This window comes from Simochromis diagramma, unplaced genomic scaffold (assembly GCF_900408965.1).
Source record: "Simochromis diagramma unplaced genomic scaffold, fSimDia1.1 OVJJ01000271.1, whole genome shotgun sequence".
Taxonomy (NCBI): domain Eukaryota; kingdom Metazoa; phylum Chordata; class Actinopteri; order Cichliformes; family Cichlidae; genus Simochromis; species Simochromis diagramma.
In genome coordinates, this window is record NW_024386909.1 from 439,729 (window position 1) to 465,827 (window position 26,099).

Sequence of the window (26,099 nt, forward strand, 5' to 3'; positions counted from 1 at the left end):
GTATGTCCCTGCCCCATACCAGTTCAAAAGGGAGCCTCCCGTTGAGCATGAAACACATTAACCCTTCAGGTAGTGCTACTGTAAAAAGATCTCACTAGTTTAAAAAAACTAAACCGATCCTTCAGTGAAGTTTTTTTTTACTTATAAAAGCAACACCGTCATTCTAATTCTTTGTGTTTGCATCTCAAATGAGAGTTGTGGCCTTCTTGTCATGTCGATTGACATCAGGAAACAGTAAGAGGCCAACGGCGGTTGTGCTTGCAGCGTTCTTATGGTAAAGGCTTTGTGTGTTAGGCTGCTGTTCGGTATTGAGGTTACCTGGGCGTTTAAACATGGCAGGTATTTTTAGGCCACTGCCGACACCGGGCCAGCCAGAGACCATGTGAAGCTAAGCCACCGCGTTCAGGAAAGACGACAGAGACTGAAGCGAAGGACTGAAAACCTCCCTCCTCCCCTCTCTGCCCTACATTCTGACAGATTTTCTTCTTACCCCGGCTTCAATATGGACTGTTTCGCTACCTGGAATTACTGACCTACATCGCAGTGTGGCTAAATGCTACAGATGCATTTGAGGGCATTTTTGTTATTTTCTTTTTTCCATTCTTAAGACAATAAAGTAAATGCTTGGTTTAACTGTTATTTTGAGCAGTAATGGACTACATTTCATCGGCGGGGATTGCTTCAGTTTTTGACATTAGTTTAGTGTCTTTTCCAACCTTACAAGCAACTTCCATTATCTCTTGTTTTGCGTGAATACCTGTTGGGACCTGGAAATTGTAGCTGGAGATCTGTTCTTAAAATTTGTAGTGGGACGATTGTTGCTTGTACAAACTGGATAATGAGGAGTCTTTTCATCCGGCTGTGAAGGCAACAAAAAACTCAATCTTTCTCTGTTACGTAAAAGTTCATACAATTCATGCAAAATCAAAGATGCTCACATTTTTAAAACAACACATTTTGCTGTTAGATGTCTTAAGCGTGTGGCTCGAGTTCCTGAAGTCTTGTTGCAATACGATTTGTAAGCAACCCCTGGAGACTCAAGAACAGTCAAATTTTGAACAGGGCGTCTTATTTTTGCAGTTTGCTAAAAAAAAGAAGACAAAATCCAGATTTCTTCTAATGTTACTGTTCCATCTCTTTTGATCTCATCACTCCGTAGATACAGTTACATTTGTGCAAACTGCCATATCAGACCTTACTGTACCCACATACAGTAAGGTCTGATAGTGGGTCTCAGGATTTCATTCAGCAGTTGGGGTGATGTCGGCCACCACACTGAGGTCAGTGAGACCCTCCAAACCAGTCATTGTGAATGATGCTTCAGGTAGACGTCTCCAGACTCTTTCACTCCTGTCACATTTCCTCAGTGTGAATCTGCTGCCATCAGTGAAAACAACAAGGTGGTGGATCTCCCAGTTCTGGTGTTCCCCGAAAAATGCCAGTTGAGCCATGCAATGCTGGACTGTAAGCACCGATCGCACTTAAACTTACAGTTTGGTGAAAACAAGCATATGAGTGGCCCTGAAGGTCATTTTGTAGGTTTCCTGGCGGACTTCTCCCATTCCAAATACCAGATATACCAGTTCCACTTCTAAGTTAATGCTTCTATCCAGCTCTCCTCATGTAGTGGGTGATCTGGGTATCTCCACGTATGTGCCATCCTGAAGAAGTTGGACTGTCTGTGCCACATGAATGGGCTGCAGGTGTCATCTTAAGCTACCAGCAGTATCAAGGACATTAGTAACAATACAAAAAAGTACTAGGAGGTATCAGTCAGGAGGGAGAAAGAGAGAGCAGCAGTCCTTGGCCACCATATGCAAATCTGTTTCCTTTTTGGAGCTTGTCTAGTTTTTGCCTCTCAGGTGCACCTGTTGTCAGTTAAATGTGCGTCAAAGGAGTTAAAATTGATTCACAAAGGTTGATATTTCCTAACTGGGTAGATATCCTTGCAGTTTAGCTGACCTGGTGCCATACTGTGAGTTTCATGTGTTACTTGACACGAAACTCCACTTTTTTTCAAGTTTTCTGACACAATAAACTCAGTTTTCTCCATACTAGCCGTATTTATACACACTATTCATAGACGAAACACCCAAACTCCACTGTGCTGCTTACAGATTAGCGTTGGAGGTGAATTTATTCAGAACGTGAGTTGCCTGTGGTCAGTGTTCTCTTCCAGATGAGCAGCGATTCACCGAGAATGTTTAGATTCTGCATGTTTATTTCGCTCTCTTCAATCCACTTTCTCCCCGCTGTGCAGCCAGTTTCCCCTGGGCGCCCGCTAGCTTCATCTGAAAGGAGATGAATGAGGGAGATTTTGTTTTCAACAAGGGCAATCCCTCGCTGACACATCTTTAAAAACTTTCACCAAAAACCTGTCAAGAGGTGCCGGAGGCAGCATCTGTCATCTCTGCGTCGGAGCTAACGGCACTGAATCACAGGGACGTTTACGTCCTTCTGATTTCGCCGAGATGCTTTTCTGTAATGTAAAGATTGTGCAGAATCATTGCAGAGGACTGTGTGCGTGTCAACGAAGCTTTTTCCAGATGCAACTGTGGAGAAGGAAGGGGGGTTGGGGTCTTTTCCTCTTTGTGTTGCTTCGGAGTGATGGAGGTGGAGTGGGTGGATGCGCTGTCATTCAAAAGTGGGGGCGATTCTAAATAGCTAATCTCCATCCTCCACGCTCTTTGAATTCTATCCCATCGCAGCAACTGCTCCGAGTTATATAATATCCAAAAAAGAGGCAGTTTTGATGAGCTCACATGGGGAGAAGTTTGCGCAGTAAATGAAATAATGCATGAAGGCAGCCGTGTGATTCATCTTACATGAAAAGCTGCAGTTTGGGTTTCTGGGTGAACGTGGTCAAGATTCTGATGGGGATTATAGTAATATAATATTAATCACTGTGTGGTTATTTGATGAGATTTAATCCATAAATCCATCAAAACAATATCCACGAAACAAGAGAAGCAGCTAAAATTGCTTTGGTTGGACATAAGACAGTTTAAGAAACGATGATTTTGGCTTGACTTTAGCGGCAGACATGCAACAGAGGAGTATTCCTTTTGTTTAAACACAATGAAGCGCCCTCATTTAATTAGGAAACGTGTATTTACTTCAATTAAAATCCTAATAGGATTCAGTAAATTCAACAACAGCCTCCAAATGGACAGTTTTTCATTAGTTTCTAGGGACATGTCATCAGCATTATAAAAAGAAGCATGATGGAAGATGGCGTGCGTGATGCATTGCAGATCGTGTCTTCGGGGAGGTGTTAATCAATGTGTGTCTTCTAATGGAGTCTGATGTGTGCGATTTCTCAAACGGTGCAGCTGTTTTATGTGCACTCGCTTTCTTAGGTTTGACTGTTTAAGCTTCTACTTGTAACACGGAAGCAGCTCGAAAAATATCCAGTGAGCAGCAGTTCTCTGGGGGAAAATGCCATGTTGTTGCCAGAGGTTAGAGGAGAACGGACAGACTGGAAATGATGGGAAGGGAACAGTAACTTCAACCCAAGATATGCAGATGACCATCTCTGAACGCACACCATGTCAGACTTGAGGCGGATGGGCCAGAGCAGCAGAAGACCACAGCGAGTGTAACTCCTGTCAGCTAAGAACGGGAACACGAGGCTGTGATTGCTGAGTGAGTTCTCAAAAGGTTGCCTGGTCTGACGTTTGGAGGGTAGAGTCAGAATTTGGCATAAACAGATTACACCCTACTATCATTTACTTTCCATTTAAATTCTCAGCCTGGTTTTTGTTCTTGCTCTTTTTTCTATTTCTTTATTCATTTCTCATTTTTCTTCTGCTTTTTTCCACTCAAAACTATGTATAAAATTGAATGTTAACTGCAAATATATGATGAGACCCTAAAAATAACCCTCTACAAACAAGTTTATTAGAGTTGATGTACTCATCAGAAAGCTGCTTTTCTGTAGCTGAGTTCCTCTAAGCCTTCGTAATGGACAGATGAGTGATGTATTTTCCTTTATGGCGTTTAATTATTCAAGCAAAAGTAAAACACCATAACAAGATTGCACACAGCTGCATGACTAATGCGCAGAATCTGCACAGGCTGATTGAAACAGTGCCTTTTTAAGCACTCGTGATTATGATGGTAACTCCTCGGGGTATGCTAAATGATGCTAACCCACTTATGCCATATAGATCTGACAAGCTGGCTATTTGCGGCCAGCGCGTTAGCAACACAGATCCAGAAGTGCCGACACGTTTGTTGCATTATAGAGGATACGAATGTGTTTGGTTATTCAGTCTGGCCTTTTTTTGGCTGCAGTTTCAGAGTCAGTTTGGGATTTCATCAGTTGGTTTGATGTGTCATGTTATGTACATCAAGAAGAGCTTCCACATTACCATAACTTACATCAGAATTAGCTCGGGCTGCTTTTGCAGCTCTACTTTTTCATCTGCACCAGGTCTGTCGAACTCATTTTAGTCTGTGAACCACATATAGTTTTGATAACAAATGTGGGCTGAACCAATAATGCGATTACATAACTTCCCTTCTTTGCATACGGAAAAATTACCAATCATATTTTCACAACAATTTTCAAAACATATGGTGTAGGACAGTGGTGTCCAAATCCAGGCCTCAAAGGCTGCTGTCCTGCAAGTTTTAGATGTGTCCTTGATCCAACACAGCTGATTTAAATGGCTAAATTACCTCCTCAACATGTCTTGAAGTTCTCCAGAGGCCTGGTGATGAACTTATCATTTGATTCAGGTGTGTAGACTCAGAGTGAGACCTGAGGTTTGCCAAGCCTGGCCGAGGAGGCAGCATCGGCCCGCCAAAGGCTCCAATCTGGCCCCTTGGAAGGTTTTGGAGAATGTGAAGGAGGAAATAAACGGCCATTCATATCACACCTAAATAAAAAAGTAATGGATCAACAATTAAATAACAGAACTATCTAGTCTAGTGATTTATGATTTTTACACTGGGTTTTCAGCGCAATGAGCTGTAATTTTACACATGTATTTTTTACAATTTAAGCCCAAAGCAGCATTTCTTTATTATGTGGAAAAACTATAGCACGCCTTAAATGTGTAGTAAAACGTCTTTACACTCTCAGAAAGGGAAGTTTCACTTTACAGGCCTCCTTCATTGCACAGTTTAATTTGACAATCCTGGATGAGATGATTAGCTTTAATCCAGCTTGTTGAATCTTGTATACACTACCCTTGATAATAAGATGACCAATAAAAGGTGGTATATTAATATACGCTTCTGGCCTGACATGAGGAAAGTCTGCATTTACTTTGCTTTTATTGTCTGGAGCCAATATGAAAGGCGTTATTACTTTATACCACCGAGATTTGGATTTATGGTAACATCTCATTGAGGATTTAGCTCATGCCGCTCGACAGTCGACAGTATAATCCGGCGATGACGAAAAGAGGTCGTAAAATACCTGACATGTAAACTAGCACGATGAATAGCTCTGCGAAGTGCAACAAGATTGATAACCCTGATTCAGTCTTTGTTTACCTACATTCAGAGCGGCTGTAAATCAAGAAAAAAGCAGAGCGAAGGATGTGTCTTCTGAAGCTCCCGGCTCAATGTTTCTTCTCTGAACTGGGCGACAGTTTCCTCTTCTGAGTGGCTCCTAAGACTCGGCTCTCTGGTGCACCACAGATCTGTCGACTTTTCTGACCTTCCAGCTCTTAATTACATTCTCCTGGTGTCCCCGGTGGATTCAGCCCCCAATTAAACGACTGAAGTAAAAGCGAATAAAAGTTTGAGTTTTAAATTCAAGTCAATTTGGCCAATGCTGTTAAAAAACAACCCAAAAAACTATTTTATATAAAGCGGTTTACATGTTTCTTTGTTAGTCTGCCAGCTGTGGAGAATCTTTAGCGAGTAACGATCGTTGCTGTTGTCATTCATCAGCGCTCCCGTCGTGCTTCTGCAGTTTGTCAGCCTACATAAAAGCAGCAGACATTCGAGGACGTGTTTGTGTCCCAGTCCTGACCCAAACAGATCTCAAACTTGTTTTCTAATTAATTTGCCTGTGATTCCATTTTCACAGCACTCACTCACATCCCCCGTTTGGGTTCATAATATCCTGTGGGGTGAGACGGGGCAGACTAAAACTGAGGCGCATGCTGAAGCTCTTTGAAGGACGCTGCAGGATCAAAGGCTCTCAAAAAAAAAAAAAAAATTGCAGAGGAATGTCCATATGGATTTTCATTGACCGCCTTAGGACGTCGTTTTCAGCACAGACATCCCACTCGAGCTTGCTCTTACACTTTGTTAAGGTTTCTGGCAGTCTTTCAAGTCTCTGCTCGCCAAATGATCCCCACTAGGAGCTGAAATGTGCAGCCTTTAAACACTGTCCTTGTAGCTTCACTTAAAGAAAAGCACTACTAAAACCAGTTTGTATTTTCCCCTCAAAGAGGCTTTGGGGAGATTGTTTTCCCATCGTTTGCTTCATTTCATCCCCAGTTAACTGCGAGATAGTATTTCGGCAGCGAGGGACTGATATTGTCATGTCAACGTGATGAAACAATGGAGATTGTGCTGCAGATTGGCTCAGGAGTGGGTGGAAGAGATGAGGTTATGTCTTTAGCACGGCTGCTGCAATGAAGTCAATGATAATACCAGCAGTGAACACAATAGCAAGAAGCTCTGGCTTGTGTCGTACTAACTTCGAGTGGGGGGTCCTCCATGAAGGATTCATCTCTGTATGTAGGATCTTAGCCTGCAAGGACTGCTGAGAATCTTTTGTGTAAACACTTTTGTTGAGCATAAAAGTGGATAAAAAAAATAGAGTGGAAATGTAGCCATAAAATATCCAAATATACCACAGTTTCGCTGCTGAAGGACAGCAAGGACAACCTTAAGACCTCGACACAGTTGACCTGTAAAATCTGCACGAATTATCTGAATGTTAAAAGCATTTTTTAGACTCGCCTGTTCTTTTTTGGCCTTTTTCAACTTCATTCAATAGACACAATGAAGAGAGGACAGGAAAGCAGGGGCAAAGACAGAAGACATGCGGCGAAGGACGCAGGTTGGACTCGAACCCGGCCCGGCTGCTCTCAGCCCTTTGGGATGTGATCACCCGCTCAACGCATTGAGCTAAGCTGGCACCCAGGTTTGCTGCTTTTTAATGCAGCTGTTCACACTTTTTTTTTTTTTTTAACTTTTTGGAACTTTTTGGTGCTTTTTCCGAACATCCAATCTGACCAATCAAATGCTGCATTTGGCAATAAGTTTGCTGTGTCTCAAAACACAGAGCAGTACTGAATATCTAATGATGTGGAAATAGTAAAATAAAACTATTTTACCTCAGGCGCACAGCTAGACGCCGCTCCTGGTCAATCAGATCTTTGAAATGATTCCTCTGCCCGCGCAGATGTGGTCCCAGCTCTGCAGCAAGAACTCAAGCTGCCCCGCTGACATCCTGAAATATGTATGAAAGTTTTCAGTTTTTTGTGGTCAGTTTGTAGTCAGGTTCGTATTCACCGAACACCTTTGAACAGGCTTTGGATGCATGCAGGTAAAGTGTCTTTAGAGCTAAAGGGAAACGGGATGTGAACATATCTGACAAACATTTAGCTTTTAAAATAATTTGCACGAATAAACAATGACAGATGCAAAGATTTCTGCTTGCTCTACTAGAAGCCTGAAAAAACTGGTGCTTGCTCTCAAGACATCAGACTGGATAAAATGCTAAAGACTGTCCAAAGAAACGACATTGAACTAGCATTCATATACAGAGATGTGAATCCTTAACAAGATGAAAGACATGAGCCGTTTTTTGGCAATATTGATTCTAAATGAGCAAAAACCTTTATTAGTTATATTTATGTACAAAAACATAAAATTTATGACAGAGCCCAGGTTTTAGATGTGCACAGGGGTTTCACTGCATGGCAGGTATTCCCTAAAGAAGAAAGCCAAGGTGTTTCAGTCTTCCACCACGTCATGTTCACTTATGAGGTCTTCCTTGATTTCACGGCGCTCTCTATGTGCATGTATGTGCTGGCGCGTCTGCTTACTGCTGGCCAGTTGTGAGCAGCCTGCTGATTCAGGCACTGTGAAGCTCAGCTGGAGTTAAATAATCTGCCAGAAAAGTGAGGATTTGGCAGATCAGATGTGTGTATTTGGGAACATCACTTGTTTCGTGTTTTTTCACGTTGTGTGAAAACCATGCAAATGTGTGATCACATGTGAAAAACGCTCCCCCACTGATGTGAATGTCAACCATTCAGAGAGGCTGAAGACAAGCATGTGCGTGAGTGAAGGATCTGCTTGTGAGGCTGGGACTACATGTGTGAGCGACTGTGTGTGTGTGTCCTGAGGGGCTGCGGTCCGTGGAGGTTGATGTGATTTACCTGGACAGTGAGGATGACCTTACTTCTAACCTTACTCTGCTGAGAGAAAGAAATGAAGGCAAAACTCAGACGCTTGTTGTTTGTTGTGAATATTTGCTCTAGGATTACACAGAGACTGATGAGCTCAAATTAAGACATGGAGTGAAGCTGCGATGTTAAATTAGCTGTCAGCTATCAGACTAATTTCATGCTGGAATACAAGTTCTTGAGCACCAAACAGCCCTCAAACTTACAGATAATTAGTTAATTAGTTATTAATGGCACTTTCAAAATCTTGTTTTGGTAAGGAAAATCCCTGCTTGTTTCCAGTTATCAGCACATCTGTTATTAATTGGAATAGATAGAAACAGAAACCAAAGCTGTTTTTACTTTGCTAGGCTGTGGGACATTTTCAGGATAGATGGAAATAACTAATATGTGAGCATAGGGAGAAACGAGAGAGAAATGCAAGCAAGCTGGTTTAAAAGCTACCACATAGGTACATTACACACACGCACAGAGATACACGCTAAGTGCTAAGTAACTTGATCGACCTCTGTCAGTCAAAGTGGCCATGTCCTCGAGTCCAGTATGAAGGTGGATGAGATTTTTAAAAAAAAGCTCTGTTGAGTTGAGCCTAGTCTATAGTGCTCCTCTTGGAAAAACAAATGTGTTTGGCACAATAAAACACCGGGAGAGGTTTAGTAAAGATAAAAAGATTTTTAAAAAGTTACTTTATACCTATTCTGTAAATGTGTTTTGTGATCATCGATGGTATAAAATGTGGATGTAGCATCTGAAGGCCACCAGGTGGCGATAGCCGTGTTTGCAAAAACGCTTCCAGTCCTGTGGACGTCAGTGAGAAAACCGCTTCCTGTCTCGACCTAATGAGTTTATGGGCTCAGTCACTCATGTCGGGTCACACTGAGTAACGTCCATGCTGTGTTTCAAATTGGAAGATGCTCTAATAATGTGCTCGGCGGCTAACAACTTGTCAACCACAAGTCTTTTAATAGTGAGCTCGCTGTTTCACGCCCCCTTCTGGCCACACCCACTGCTCATCAAAATAGCACCTTAGAAACCTGTTAGTGACATCACGGCAGCTATGTCCATGTTTTTAATGTTATGAAGTCAGGAGTGTGCGGGGACTGACTTGCTTTTGGAGCCAGTCTCTAGTGACCACTGTCAAAGCTGCAGTTTTTTAAGAGATCTGATTTTTTAAATTTTTGAGCTAAACTGGTTCCCTGGTTCATTTTTAAGTCCTTGAGTCTGACACTTGATTAAACCTGAAAGTCCCTGCGGTTTGACTCAGAAGCCGTCTCAAAGAGCTGAAGAGGAGGAACTCTGCAGTCTCTGAGGTTTCTGAGACTGCCTCTTGTTGTCATTTAAAATAAGTTGTTTTTGCCATAGAAATAATGGAAAGCAGTGTTAGCTTGATGCAGAGAATGGCTGTCTAAATGACGCAGGCAGCAAAACACAGGGAAATGGCCGACGTGTGCTGCATTCCAATCAGCTATACATCTGTATATCCAAACACACTAATGATGTATTATGGGCCTTAATGAGCCGTGGCACTGATTGTCAAACACGCTCTCGCTCTCTCTTTCTGTGCCAATCAGGTTTTTATTCTCCCCTTTATATCTGGATTAGATTTTATGCACCAGCTGCATCCGTCAACTGGATGTACTCCCAAACAAGCATACACCCACATCCACGTGTGTGTGTGTGTGTGTGTGTGTAGACACAAATAACAATAATAAATCTCATGCCCAACAGCACAGTCACAAAACACAAGAAGCAAACTGAGATCAATTAGTCTAAGTAACACGTGTACTCCACCCCCCATCTCTCACTTACACCTACACCCGATATAAACCAGAGTGCATCGTGTTCACTCTCTCTGTGGTGCCGTTTGATGGCTTTTTCTTCTACATTGTTCCACTTTAACAGTAAATGTTTGATGGGAAAAGCAGTTGAACTGGAAGAGCTTTTTGGTTTTTCTTGCTGAAAATACAAACACGATTTTTTTTGGACGTACTGAAAGCTTCTTGCTTTCATTAAAGTTTCATCAAGCGCGGCCTCTGACAGAGGCAGTGGAGAAAAAGCAAACAAAACGACCGATTGATATGAAAAAAAGACATTTGTGGATGAGACTAACAGAACTTTATAATATTGTTTTGCATGTTTTAGCAGAGCTAGTTAGTTTTTTTTGTTTGGGCCAAAAGATAAATCGGAGCTTTAAGTTTCTCCTCTGCTGCAGCGACTCACACACAGAGCATCCTTCACTTTAACACCCTCAAACTCATCCTCTTAGACACAGTCTTTGTGCAGAGAGCAAACCCAAGCTGTTCCAAACACAGGCGGCTTCAAGACAGCGAGTGCTGCAATCGTTAAAATAACTGCTACAGCAGCGAGAGAAGAATGCAGCCGACACCAACACGCTGCAAGATGCTTTCACACCTGTTTGTTTGGTGTGGTTTAAACTGGCCCCTCAAGTGTTACACCTCTGGTTTGTTTTACACAAGAAAAATCTTAAATGTGGAGTTTGCCAGACAGCTGATCGTGTAGATGGAAGTCTATATGCAAAGCATGTAATATGATGAGCTTCATGTGTTCCACAGTGGTGCCTATTTTTAGCTGGCAATCGGTGATTTAGAAATAAAGAAAAGGAGAAACAGAAAGGAGGAGTAAAAGCAGAGAGCAGGAAACTGGGACAGCGTGCTGGGCTGTGTGTGAAACCAATAAAGCTGTTGACATGTTATACGTTCACAATGCATCAACCATTTGCTTGATCTTCTCTCCGCCACGAGAGGAAGGGAAGGATGAGCGAGGATAAACAAAGAAGAGGCCGTCGATGGAGATCAGAAATAGGCTCCGATTGATCTCCAGGACAGATATATGGGTTACTATTGATCTTCCTCTAAATAGAGCAAACATGGCACTCGTGTCATTACAATCCAACCAGTGGCGTCGCTGTGTGACAGTGATCCAATTTTGAGATTAAATATTAATGCACAAGTCATATCTATCTATCTATCTATCTATATATATATATATATATATATATATATATATATATATATATATATATATATATATATATATAGATAGATAGATAAGATATGTGTATGTGTGATTTCTGTGTCAGCCTACCCATGCAGGCTCTGTGTGCTTGTCTTCCATTCTTGTGGGCAGACACATCCTTCATCCTGCTTTAATTGGCCTGATGTGAATCACTTGATCCAGGGGTGCAGCCACAGTCAGACAGGGCAGGCTTATTAGCCTCCATCAAAGGACCTGTGAACCTTCATCATCTGCTGCTGCAGTACTGTACGTGTCTGCTGCTGAGCCCGTGACCTCTGGACACCAAATCTAACGCTTGATCTTCTGTGTGTGTGTGTTTTTAACTTTGAGTTCTTACAGTAGATGCTGCTTTCACGTAGGATTTCGATGTGTGTCACAGTCTTACATAACATCTTTACTTTGCTGACCAATTAAGTTTTGCACCAAAATCATGCCGTCTTGTAAAAAGTCCCATTTCATTTATGGACATTTTCCTGACATTTCTATTATTAGCGGCGCGACTGCAGATGGATGTAATGCTGGCGAGCCTTCCAAAAGTCTTGTGCAGATGGTCAGTTTAGTTGCGTGTGACTCATGTAGTCAGCGGAGCCAAAACAGCACAGCGCTTCGCAGAACTCGTCCCCTAAAATCGCCTGCCAGCTACAGCTGGAGGGCCTCCAGAAGCTCGCGGCCGAGTCGCAGCATTTGAACATGTTGTACCTGCCAACACGCTCTCCGGATGTCAAGCCCTTCATTCATTATTAGAGAGAAAGAGAGAGCGCTACATCAGCTTTGTCTAATAACTGTACGCATGTCGCCAGCTCTTTATTATCTCATTCGCGGCTCTGTTTAGATCTCAATACCAACATGCATGCCCATTTCTGTATTCATAAAACAAGCAAGAGCACTGCCTAGACTGCATTAAAGCATTAGTGCTGTCTAAAGTCTGAATCCTTATTATCATCCTTCTTTGCTTGATAAAGGGCTAATTATTGTCTAACCTTCACGTACCTGCTTCAGGACTTGCGTCTTCTGTGTGACAACTCTACATCCAGTGTGTGTGTGTGTTTGGATTTTGCCACTAAATTAGTTTTATTAGTGTTCTACCTGTCCAAACCAAATAAAAGAGCGTCTGACAAAAAACATGTGTCAGTGCCCTCAGAGCAGTGATCTTAAATAGCTGCGCAGTGCTTGACATACTCTGTTTTTCTTGTTGTTTTTTGCCTGGATTTTGTCTGTCAAGCTGTCATAGCTTATTTGTGAAGGTTGAGGTGGCTTGCAGGTGTACTTGTAAACAACAACAATAGCACATTCTACACGCATGTTTAGGGTGTGAGGGATTTAGAAGCACCAAGTAGCCCAACAAGCCATTTAATCCCCCCTGACACACACATAAAGACCCCAGTCCTTCACTGGGCAGCTACTTCAGTACTGCTGGTTTGATTTGAAATGCCTCCTTTGCATCCTCCCACTCTTTATTTTGCGCATTCTCAATGTGTTGCTGCTCGTGACGCATCAGGATTTCACAAGATTTCCATCATCACGTGAAAATGATAAGCAGCAGACGACTCATCTATCAGACATCCTTTCCAGCTGATACTGGTATTAAAAACAACCCACAGTTCTGCACATATGTCACACTCTCTGTCTGTCCTCTCTGTGTGCCTCTTAGAGGTGGGCCGATCGATCCAGATATCGATAGTATTGATACTGACGCTGGTATCGGTCTCAGATCGATACTAGCGTGATGAGATGGATTCTTTGTTTCTGTCCTCCAAGTTCACTCTGTAGCCTGCTGATTTATGTTAAACTAATTTTTGGGAAATCAAAAAATATACCTCAAACATGCACTATGAAAAATGTGTTGACTGTCACATTTATTTTATTTATAGCCTATAGCACATTTAAACAACAGAAGTTGAGCCAAAGTGCCGTAGAGACGCCCACATTTATATTCCAGGTCCCCAAAACCCCAGACACGAAAAGCTGATGTAGCTGAAAGATGTGTTTTTTTTGTGTAAAGTAATTGTGGAAAAAAAATCACAGTGATTCAGTGTCCATTAAAATTAGATCAAATTTTGAAAATCAGTGATGATTCATCACATGAGTCATACCACACTGCTCTACCCTACATGAACTCCCTTGATAGAGTAAAAGTACCGGTATTGTATCGGCAGTACTGGCCCTATGTTTACTTGGTATCGGACTGATACCGAAATCTGCAGTATCGCACAGCACCAGTGCCTCTGTTTTCAGGAGGGGGGGAAGGGAGCCGTGCGATCAGTATTGATCTCAGAAAGCTCCCAGGCAAATTTATCTGTATTACATCTGTGATGTGTTAGCGTGAGTGCAGGCTTGGCCTCAAAAAGGAGGTTTGTGGGCCGTTTGGCAGGTTTCAAAAACGGAGAATAAACAGAGTTCCCCTGTTGAGTTTTGACTCACATAACATATCTACATTCAGCCAGCTGAGTTCAGTGGTAATTAGTCAATCCGGTCTCACACACGCACACGCACACACACGCACACAGGTAGAGATGTTTAAACACACTGGAAGCAGCTTTAAATGACATATCACACTAACAGCATCAGCTGACACACAGTTTACATCACACCCACTGACAGTAGGTCATGTGACACTGCTTTGTTGTTGGTGTACTGCTGCAGCTGTTGACTGGGAGCCAAAGCAATATTTTTTTGTGTGTATTACACTTCTCTTCTCTCTTTCTGTTCCTTGTTTCTTTTCTATTTGATTTAAATATAAAGTGAGTATTTTAGGAGGCAACGCAGTACAAAAATAATTCCACATGAAGATGCAAAAACAACACAGCATATGAACGTGTTCCTGTAAAATATGCCCCAGTTTGTTTGTTGAGCAACACAGAAGTGTTTGAAAATGCTGCCCTCGTGTGTCTGTTATCAGAAATGCACCTTTGTGATGTCCTGAAACGTGTTTTATGTTTCAGGTTATGGACACACTTTCTAAACTCTCCCACACTGTGATTGTACAACAGACTGGAATCAGGTATGTGGAAGTGAAATGTTTTAATACAAAACAATGCATTTCTTTCATTGCATCTTGTGATCTTAGTAGTGAACAATAAAATCTAATGTAATGGATGCATTATACTGCCACTGGAAGCTTGTGAGGCATTTTAATCCTAAAACATGGACTGCTTTCTCCTCTCAGGCCCTTTCCAACAGAGGACAGTGTTGAAGATGAGGACATCTACAACCACCTGGAGGACCTCATAGAGTATGCTCTCCACCCTTTTGTTTCCAGCCATATCCTTAAGAACATTTTAAGATGGATTTCTAATACACATGTTACATTTTAAAAAGTCAGCAACCTTGTGAGTCTTTATGTGCACATGTGTGTGTCATTATGGCACGCTGAGTAAATGTAAAATGAGCATTCTCCAACAAAAAGGGGTTTCTGAGCTCTTTTGCAGATGTTTACACGTCTTTCCGGATGTGTGCAGACAGCTTTTGTCAGCATAGCTGCACAAGATGCAGTCATTAAACCTTTCACATGTCAAGATGCAGTCTGGGGTCTGACAGCTCACCGCTGTGATCCCATTGCACCGCAGTCTCTCTACTTTAGTGTTCGGCTTCCTCGACTCTTAAAACTCTCCACGCCTGTGAGGATAAAGCTGCCATTTGTTCCCTGGGTGTTGTCTGGAAGGCAGCCGTTTTCAGCATCAACTCGCCCCGCTCTTTTCCTTAGTTAGCCACAAGTGGGGTGTGTGGGACTGTGAATTAATCATTTGTTGTTCAAGCCCTGCTCTGCAGACACCTGTTAGCTTAGCAGATTTAAATGACAGATTTTTCTGTCTAAAAATACCCTTTAAAGTTCATAGAGAGGGTGTTAGCTATACTGCGTGCAACCAATGTAGGTCGGTCGGTGTTCGATACCAACTAAAACCAACCTTTTTTTCACCTTTGGAAATAAAGCAGGGACAAAATAATAACATGACATAATCCTCCTCCGTTGCAGACAGAATGTCTGGCACAGTCTCATTCATAGGCCTTCATCTAAATGCAGCTGTAGGACTATTGACTCTGGTCTATCTGATATGGATTTTTGAATGCATTTTTGTTTAGACTGAATGCGTCAGATGCCAATTCATGGACAGATTTTTTTGTCCCTTCTCTGTTTTTCCAGTTCATAGCTCATAACACTGCAGTTTGCTGTCTGTTTCTGATCAGAAATACTGGCACTTGCATGGTAATTGAAGTCAGCAGAGAGACATAATCCTACAGCAGAAATGCTGTTGGAAACCTTTACAGTAACACAGTGGTTTGGCCCGTGTTTAACGCTGACAGCTCCTACAGAAGGAAGCGGCACACTAAGAGTAGTGACAGCAAAACAGTGGCTTGATAGCAGCCAGCACGGGAGGTTTGATGTGTCAGCCTGGATCTCACTGAACTGAGCCACATTCTCCCATCTGCTCAGCGTTTAGCAGCCATATAACGGACACAACAGAAACACGCGCACGCCGTTCCACACAACAAGAGGTTTCATTTCATTTGGGTTTTTTTTAGCCAAGCATACAATGTTGTTGCCCATCTAGAACCAAAATAAAGCTTTATATGTGCAAAGCATTTAGGATTAAGAGCAAATTCTTCTCTCTCATCACTGGAGATTTCATCTGTTCTAATCTGTTTTAATGTGCAAGGCTAACAAAGTGTTTAAATTCACTGCACTAATTTTTGAAGAGATAGTATAAGTTACAAGTAATAGCATTATTTCTCTGTATTCTAGATATCTAGTAATGCCCACTAAAACACTAAAATTGAAATAGACTAGCTTGGCTATTAGCTATGAAGCTTTATGCTAGGCTGTTAGCTATCAGTCTTTGTACTAGACTATTAACCAAAACCTAGCATGAAAAAATTAGTTGGTTTTTTTACTACTACTTACTACTGTTTCTTAACAAAAGTAACAAAATCCCTCACACAAAAGCTGCTAATAAAACAGGAAGTGCAGCTTAGCATTTACATATTTTGTTTATGGTAAAGATGAATTAAAGTAGATTAGATTATTTCGACCTATATCTTCTTTTTACGATAACGTCAAGCTAAGCTGTCTTTCTCTATCATATTGAGACTGAGAAATAGTCTCTCACTCAGAGAAACAAGGTTACAACGTAACCTTATGTTCTGTAGCTCCTTTGTTAGCTTACAGAGGCCCACTTTACCCTCAAGTCCTAAATGAATTTTGACACATTGTCTCGTCTCTGTTTGAGTTATTGCCCTTTTCTATAAGACATGACAATAATACATTAGGTGAAGCAGAGCAGCAAACCACAGAGAGAAATATTTTTTTTCCTTTATGGTCCACCACCTATGCTGTAGATCTCTTATCCTTGACCTCACCTCCTGCTCCTTACCCTAATAAAACATGCTAATTGTTTACGTCCAATTATCCCCTTAGGTTTCTTTGAACTTGGGAACATTTGGTTCTAAAATAAATGTATGAAAAGTAAAGAAGACGCACACAAACACTGAGTCACATCATGTTAGCCCACCTGCTAAGGCTGCAGTAATTGGCTCCGATGTGAGCAGTCAGAACAGGCTGGTGGCGTCACACATAAAAGTCTTTTCTTGTCTGCGTGTTCCTCAGCCACTTTCACAGCAAGGGATTAAGTTTTGTCCCCTTCTAACAAGATTTGTAGTGTGGTATTAAAATCCACATCTGTAAAACCAGAACCGTGTGTGCTTGTCAAGAGAAGTGAAAACCATTTCATCCCACTCACTCAGGATCAAACAGCAGCGTGATGTAATGCAGTGTCACTGCCTTATTCTTTCATTTGTCCTGCAGTGAGAATGGAGTGGAGGATGAGGAGGACCTTTATGACTGTGTGTACGATGACGAAGAAGGCGGCGAGATCTACGAGGACCTGATGAAGACAGAAGCTGTCCCTCCTCCGGTTTGTCCACCTCTGTAACTTCACTTGAAAATGTGTTTTTTTGTTCTTGTTGTCAAAGACTGGAAAGAAAGACTGGTGAAAGAAGTGATGCTACCATCATATCTGACGTCTTAGGCCAGGGGTGGGGAACTCCAGGGCTCAAGGGCAGGTTTTAGATATCACCCTGGGTCAACACACCCTAATCAAATGACTAGTTCATTACCAGGCCTCTGGAAAACTTCAAGACATGTTGAGGACGTAATGTAGCAATTTAAATCAGCTGTGTTGGATCAAGGACTCATCTAAAACCTGCAGGAGACCAGCCCTTGAGGCCTGGAGTTCCCCCACCCCTGTCTTAGGTGATGGGATCAGACATGGATGGCACTTCCCTACTTGCGTCTCCAAGTGTTCAGCTGACCACTTGTGATCTTATTTTAAGCTCAAGGAATGTTTTGTGGGCAGTTTCAGGCAAAATGTAATGCAATGTGTGGTTTGTAAAAGCATTGGGGACAGTATGGAAAAATAACACCACATCCTGCACCGATGGCATATTTTTTTTGTTGGTTCTTGTTTGGAAACCATTTAAAACATTAGTCATTGCAATAAAAATGAAATGCTCAGAATGTGGTATCTGTTTGAGAAAATATAGTTTGAGAAATTGAACTGTTTTGAATTCTGAATGGACGTTTGATTATGTGGAGCTGGTCTTCATTGCTTTGTGGTTTCCATGAAACTTGGAATTGAAAATTTACAAAATAAAAATTGGCCTTCTTTTATCTTTCCATCTGAAATATCCTTCAAAAGAGTTCTTCTGAAACTTGGCAAACTTGAACAAAAGCACTGAAAGAAAGTCAGATGAACCTTGGTGCCAAAGCAGATTCTGAATGCCTTTAAAATGCTGTTTAAATTTCAAATATACATTTTTTAAATTTAAGTGATTATTTATCAATGTATCTATTCAAGTGCATAATGTGTGCGTGTGTGCGTAGGCGTTCCAGAAGCAAGCAGAGACTGACATCAGGAGTTGCTGCTTGACAGAGATCAAGCAGACAGAGGAGAAATACACTGAGACCCTGGAGTCTATAGAGAAGGTACACACTGGCTGACTGGTGGTTGTCATTGTGCAGCCCAGGCTTCCTCACATTGCTACGTGCTGACTGAAATTTTAAGCAGGTAATCTCATCTGCATCCCATGCTGAGTTTGTACGCTGGCGATACTTGGAAACATCGTCTCGTTGAAGTAATCAGAATTATAACTGCCAGTTATTGTGATTTGGTTACATCTCAGAAGTAAAAAAGCGGCCCCCGATCACAGGTTTAGTGTGACATGACTGAATTAGTTTGAAGCTGCGGGCCCTCCAGAGTTCTCTATTAAACCTGCTGAGCGAGTGTGTCTCAGTTAGCTTGAGTGACGAGTACTTACCCACAAAGCTGTTGTGAAAGAACATAGGATGAAGCGCTTTTGGACATCTTTCACTAATATCCAGGTTGCCAGCACTGTTTCATAAATTGGTGTCAGGCTAACTAACTTTATTTCATTAGGTGGAAGTATTATCGCTCTGTTTCACTTTACGAAGGATGACTGGAAATCAATTTGGCCTCTTTATCACCTTCAATATGAGAAACTGTGAAACTGTAATGACCTCTTTTCGGGTGTAATGGAAACAAAAAAAAGCGGTGTAACACTCCGCACACCCAGAGAAAGAAGCGAGGTGAAGGATATATTTATATTTTTGAAATTAGCCGTGAGTAAAATGTAATCCCAGCACTCCTTCCAACAAACGCCCTAACAGAGAGCTCTGAGAGCAGCCGCTCGCCTGTGGATGTGTTCCACCTTACCCGGCACTTTTTACAGGACTGTCTTGGACTACTTGTCTTCTACCTCTTGTGTACGTTCACGTCTGCTAAAAGACCTCGCCTGATTTCCCAGAGGAGCGCCTCAGTAGATGACTTTCGATATGAAGTGGATGGTGGAATTTAGTTTGTGCTCGCCCGCTCCTTTGAAATGTAGAGGTGACTACACTGTGGGAGTTTTCTGAGAGGAAATCATTAAATTGCAAACTCTGAAAATGAGATTATTGTCGTGACCCAGACGCTCCTGCTTGTTTTCGCTGACTGCAGCTCTTTGCAACTTAGCCCTATAATATAATAGCGTCTCACGCAAAATGACTTTCCCACTCTTACTCTAGAGGAACGAGGCTCTTTCTCTTCATTCATTCCCTCTCTGTGTTTCTCTCCTGCAGCACTTTATGATTCCCCTCAACACGTTCTTGTCCCCAGCTGAGATGGAGAAGGTGTTTGTGAATATTCCGGTAAGTCAACGCCTTTGGAAGCGGTCTTTTTCCCCACCGACTGTCACAATAGGAGGAATGTAGAAGTGTAAAGAATGGAAGGAATGATGGCTTAGCTTCACACCTACATGGCAAAATTCAATAAAAAAAAGATTTTAAACCTTTTTTAAATGTGCATTAAATTAACATTACAAAGAGACTACTACTACTATTTAAGAGCCTTAACTGTCCAAAAACAGGTCACTGCTTTGTGTTGCATGCTAACATGCTAACATACTGACATCAAATATGCTGACTGATTGATTTACGTTCACTGTTTGACTGTGAAATGCTAACAGTGACCAGAAAGTAGCAAGAACACCTCAAGATAATAGCAGTGTCTTTAGTTTTTAGGTAGGTTTGCAAAGGGAACATGATATCAGTTTTGCTGCAGGCCTATACAATCAAAAAAAACAAAACGTTTTTTTTTTTAACCTCAATAAACATGAAGCATGAAAATTAAATGAAATTAGTTAAAGTCAGAATTTTGGTCAAAGATTCTTATTGTGTGTTGACATATTTGAGGGCGGTACCTCAACATTTAGTGAGCTGTGATGAGCATTTCTAATGATTTTCTTAGTCATAGATCATTAATGGAGTTCTTGGAATGATCTGTAGCTTAGGGGAAAGAAATTGTTAGATGCAGGAGTTTAATGATCAGCACTGAAGATTTGCTCTTGTTGTTGTTCAGGACCTGGTTAAAGTCCACAAGTGTTTACTGCTGGAAATCCAAGATTCAGTCCACCACAGAAGTGCCCAGAACCTTTACCAGATCTTCATCACTTTCAAAGAGAGGTGCACACGGGGAACTTTATCTAAAAACATTGTAGTTTATTGTGTTTAGTGTTTTATGTAATCCTTTAACAGTTCTGTAAAGCTCTTATAATTCTTTCTGTACATCCAAGAAGCTGCAAACTTTTATGTATATGCTGTGTTATGACAGGTTTCTGTGTGTTGTGTGTAAACAGTGTGTAGGTGTGAACCTATGTATCGCACCTAAGATCATCACTGTGAAGACTGAGAAAACATTTAAAGTCCTACATGTTGTGTTTAGACTTCTTTCCAGTCCTGCTGTAGTTTCTTCACTTGTCAAATCTACCCCAGGTTGTTGATCTATGGGAAATACTGCAGCCATGTGGAGACAGCCATCGCCACCCTCGATGACATCAGCAAAAACAGAGAAGACGTACGCATGAAGCTAGAGGTAAATAGTTTTGTGCTCTTCTTAAAGAAGGATGAGTGAGTGGTTATTGTGCACTGCAGTGGAAGCTGTTTGCTTCCACAGCTTCTCAGGATGGTCAGACTACGCCCTCAAGTGTCTACCTGAGACATTGCCGGTGATGACACTGCAGCTGGAAGCAGAAATTACTCTAAAAAGCTGTGATGCTCGAGTTTGCTTGCATTTGCTTCTAGAAAGTAAAATAAAACCATTTTTTCAAAGTGATTTTAGTATTTTATTGATCCTTGTCTTTGTGCAGGAATGCTCAAAAAGAGCCAACTATGGCAAGTTCACGCTGAGAGATCTGCTAGTGGTTCCTATGCAGCGAGTCTTGAAGTATCACCTCCTCCTGCAGGTACTGTACTCCGTCCTAGTGCGTCCTCGCTTGTAAATCTCAGCCCAAGTTTTCTTGAACAAACCTTTGAACCCTTTGCAGTAAACATTTATAGTGTTTAAAATATGTTTTATTTTTGTATCACGTAGATGACATCAGGCCCTCACACAGCATCTTGCTGTCTGTAGACCATCAGAGTTAATATTTTTTTAAACCTGGACTGGCCTATAAATACATTTTAAATGTGTATCCCTGGAGATTAAGATACTTTTCTATGTCTGTGTCATCTTTGCTTTGTGTCACTCACTTTGTTAAATAGGCAGAATGATAAGGCGAGGATGCAGTTTGTGGTATAATGTATGGGATAAAAGAGACATGAAAAGATGCTATAACTCACAAATGATTGCGGATTGTCTAATTGAGCGTCCTCTTATTTCTACCTAAGCTCCTGCTTCACAGCTGCACAGTTACTGTTCTCATGGATGACTTTGTAAGCGACAGGGAGTTCACCGAGTTTACAGCTGCATCCCTGTGACCGAGAGAGAGAGAAGTTTGTTTCCTTCTCGATTATAAAATCAGTTTATAAGCAAGTGGACTCCCTGACACTACTCCTTGCAACCACCAGAGGCAGTGTTGACCACATTTTCTCTTTTGCTCCCCTCCTCTTTGCCTTCACTGCTCAGGCTCCGGGGCTCTTCTCTGCTCCTGTAGCTCCTTGATGACTGCGAGTCTCAAACGACCCGCACGTAATTGTCATCTGATGGAGACAATCAAGGAGGCGGTGAGAGAAAATAGATAAAGTGAAGTAGGGACTGAAAGGGAGAGCGGCAGACAGAACAAGATAAATAAGCAGCGAGACGAACAAACAGAAAGGGGAAGTATTATTTTGAACCGCTGGAAGCTCGGCCAGAGTCAGCGACAAGTTACTAATGTGTCACCGAAAACATTCCCCATTTGGGCCTTTTTAATCATCCAAAACCTTGCCATCCTTGTCTTTTATAATACATTTTGAATGGACCACATATAATGGCCTGTTGAGTTTTTCAATTATTTTCATTTGGACATATTTGACACATTTTACACAATCCCAGAGACAAACCAGTTGTGTTGCAGGGAAGAGTATGCATAAATGTGTGACAGTTAACAATGTCTCCATCATGCTTTCTCCTCTCTTCATGATAGCTGTGTGTGTGCACGTGTTGAATCTATGAGGAGGGTTTATATAGAAAAGCAATTAATATTATAGTCATCTGTGCGTCTGCAGCTGGATGACAGCAAAGTCGACGCGTGCGCTGCTTCTTTCACTTCGAAGCGCTCATTTACTCCTTTTCTTCAGGCAGAAATGTGCTTATTCCAACAGGGTTCCATAAAAAGCAACAAGAAAGTAGCGCCAAAAATAAAAAATATATATCTGTAGGAACAAAGTGATTCTGTTTGTGTCAACATGGGCTGAGATCCCCTCGGAACAGCCGGGTAATAGCTAGCTGCAGCGAATAAAGCATCCGCTGAGTTACTTTCCCACACGGTGACAGCCAGAATCTGTACAACTAATGTCTTGTCACTTCCTCTCGCTCCCCGAGTACCTCTCTTAGCTGGTTTCTTTCTCTCTTTTTTTCTCATCAATCTCTTGCTCTTTCATCTTCGCTGCCTCCGCTCATCACGGGCCCCCTCCCGCTGTACCTGCAGCGACACGATTCCCTGAATGAGTCCATCGTGCACGGGCCCCCGATATCAGTGTGACCACACCCTTACTGTGTATCTCGGGGGCTGCGTGGAGGTGGGAGCAAGCCTTGATAAATAGGCCTCTGTCGTCTTGCTAGTGATAATAATGCCCAGGTCGAGCTTGACTGACACCGGGGATTTCAGCAGCGCCGAGCGGACACATATATCTCCCTTAGCGGCTCAGTGTGTGTGGACACAGTGGGTGTGCGCCCGTGTGAAGGACATGCATGGCATCCTTCCTTATCCTCTGCCGCCGAGGTCTAGATGTCTTGTTTACGCTGCGGCGAGGCACCGCCAAGCAATTTCAGATACTTACTTGCGCACACACTCCTGCAATAGATGAGTGCACACATACGCAGTATCTGATTCACTTCCACAGCGGCCGTTTTCCTGTCATATCTGGAAAGCTAAAGCCTCCAGTCCACGTGTGGCGTGCGGCATGTGTATATCTCATGTAACCCTTGTTTTATGATTCACTGCCTTTCCCTCCTTTTCACATTTTATCTACTTTGTGTTTGTGGTTTGTTTTTTTTGTCCAACAGGAGCTTGTGAAACACACCCACGATGGCACTGAGAAGACGAATTTGCGGACCGCCTTAGATGCAATGAAGGTACGTTTTCTTTTCATATGCTCTTATCCTTGGGTGCACTGAAGGTCCAGAACAGGGCCATTCACCCAAAACGTACAAAAACGAATCCTGAAAATGAAAGAGAAATAAGAGTTTTAAAAAGGTAAGTGCAGACAAAGCTACATGGGCTCTTTTGATGAGAAATGATGAGGCTTCAGTATAAGCCTGAACAGTAGGCGGATGAAATGAAGGACCAGATATCTGGTCCTTCAGTTCATCTGCTGTTTCCACTTTCAAAGTAAATGACAATCGGAAGCAGATTGGCTCAAGACTCAAGCCCAGTACTGAATGCAGATGAAGAAATACATACCCCCAACACTAGTTTCACAGAACAACCCATCAAGAGCTAATAAAATGTACAAAAAAACAGCTCATATCAGAAAATGTTATTTTGATTTTACTTCACATTGTACTCAAAATTCCTTCTGGTAAGAAACACAGTGCGTCCATGTTTGTTTAGGGTACCTGACATGATAATTGTGTTTTGAGAGCTGAAGGTGGTCGTTAGAAACACGAAGAAAAACACTTCAGAATATAATTGCCTAGTTTGTTCATGTGTTTTGGGGACTCTGGTTCCATTGTAAACAATAAACGCAGCTTTGTTTTGTGTGTTTTGTACCTCAGGGGTCACCATATAATATCTAATAAAGTTACCATAAAAAGTTCCACTTCATTTCACTTGCTCAACTTTTTATAACTGCAGATAAATAAAGAAGCCTTCAGTGAATGCAGTGTTTAGTCCTAATTTTGTAACCCTGAAAATCTGTTCAGTAAAGCTGAACGCTCAGCTTAATTAAAGTCAAGTTTATTTCATTGCACAAGATCTTTTTGGAACAGAGAGATATAAAACTGCACATAAAAGAAACAAACTCCTCGGCACAGCTGGATACTCTGTACCGTATGTAAGTAAGTTAAAAGATGCTTCTTTGTTTTCCTTTGTGTGTGCATGTGTGTGTGTGCATGTGTGTGTGTGTGTGTGTAGGATTTGGCGCAGTATGTTAACGAAGTCAAGAGGGACAACGAGACATTGCGAGAAATAGATCAGTACCAGAAATCCATTGAAAATCTGGTAGGGTACAGCTTTCTTTGAGATAATGACTGACAGCTTTTCAGAATGTCTTTCCTCCAGATAACCTTCATTTTTCTCGCCTGCAGAATCAGCGTCTGAGTAACTACGGGAGACCCAAAGTTGACGGGGAAGTACGGGTGGCCTCGGTGGACAAACGAGCCAAGCAGGACAGGTGAGATGCCGCGAATGGCTGGATGACTGCAGTCGAAATGGAATCAGGTGTTACGCTTGTTGTTTCAGACTAAACCTGTGAGATTTGTGCAAACTGAAGCCAGTGAAGTATTATTACTCAGTTAATACAAAGCACATGCTATGAGCATTTAGCTTATGCTGTTGTTCTTTAGGAGCTTAACAATAACATTGAACCAGTCATATAGATGAAACTGGGCTGGGCGTCTTTTTCCATTAGAGAGATTTTGTATTGTTAGCTACGCCTTGAAACTTAAATTTGCCTGTTAAAATAACAGCCAGCCTGAGAGTCTCTGCAAAGCCATTACAGGAACTGCAGAAGCCGACTGCTTCCAAATGCACTACTTTACAAAAGTCTCGTGTCACCCCTCATTTCTTTATATTTTGCTTCCAAGGAGCCAGACTTTCTTTTGTCTTGAGTAATAGTTCTCCAGGCCTTGTCACTCAGTCCAGTCCTTGTACCTGAACATTTTCACAGGAATGTTTTTTTGCTTTATTTGTTAAACCACTTAACACTGACCTGCGAACAATTCAAGCATAAAAAGGGCACTTCACCCAAGAGATGAACCAGCGTTGTGTCAACACAAAGCAGACACCCTAGCAAAGAACCAGTTTTAAAAACATGGATTTTTTTCTGATTCCTTTAGTTGATACTGTGAATCAGTTGAGTCGGTCTGACAGACATGAAATAGTATTTCAGTGACAACAAACTGACTCCCAAAGAGTTGTTAGCTAAAAAGGTGGCATACCTCAGCATGATGTGCAGCATGTCTTTAAAAATAGAGTGGTACCTGCACAAACTACTACCTACAGCACATGAACGGTATCTGAAAATCTTGCAAAAATCTAGAAAGTAAAGGCCTGACACTAGACCTGAAGGATATATCCGGTCCTTTGTCTCATCAGAAATGGTCTCAGTGAAAGGGTGGCTGTCAAGAAGCCATTCTTAAGGAGGAGAAACAGGGAGAAGAGGCTGAGATATGCCAGAATACACATATGTCTGTGAAGGTTCTCAGTCATCCAGGTCATCGTAGTCTAAGGAGCTTGGAAAGAAAAGCGTCTGGACTTCTTTAAGTTGCTTGAAGACGTTTCACCTCTCATCCGAGAAGCTTCTTCAGTTCTAATTCACCCGTTTTCACACCTTGGCTCATGTGATTAGGTAGAAGATCATCAAAGAGAGTTCAGTCTGTGTTGAAGAATAAAGGTGGTCATACCAAATATTGACCTTCAAGCTTGTTAGAATCATAAAAATCACTTTTTGCCTTAAATACTGAATTTGACATAACTCCTCGGTGTGAA

General features: G+C 41.9%; 1 protein-coding gene across 2 annotated transcripts in view; it reads left to right on the forward strand.

The window, feature by feature from the left end:
* LOC120736244 (guanine nucleotide exchange factor VAV3) overlaps positions 1–26,099 on the forward strand; it is a 92,809-nt gene that overhangs the window by 25,188 nt on the left and 41,522 nt on the right. For both annotated transcript variants that reach the window (XM_040036236.1, XM_040036237.1), the window contains exons 3-13: positions 14,363–14,421; positions 14,587–14,652; positions 17,221–17,329; positions 18,298–18,399; positions 19,552–19,620; positions 20,330–20,433; positions 20,743–20,842; positions 21,117–21,212; positions 23,456–23,524; positions 24,525–24,611; positions 24,698–24,783. In XM_040036236.1, coding sequence (XP_039892170.1) covers positions 14,363–14,421; positions 14,587–14,652; positions 17,221–17,329; positions 18,298–18,399; positions 19,552–19,620; positions 20,330–20,433; positions 20,743–20,842; positions 21,117–21,212; positions 23,456–23,524; positions 24,525–24,611; positions 24,698–24,783 — 947 coding nt within the window. The remainder of the gene's footprint in view (positions 1–14,362; positions 14,422–14,586; positions 14,653–17,220; positions 17,330–18,297; positions 18,400–19,551; positions 19,621–20,329; positions 20,434–20,742; positions 20,843–21,116; positions 21,213–23,455; positions 23,525–24,524; positions 24,612–24,697; positions 24,784–26,099) is intronic.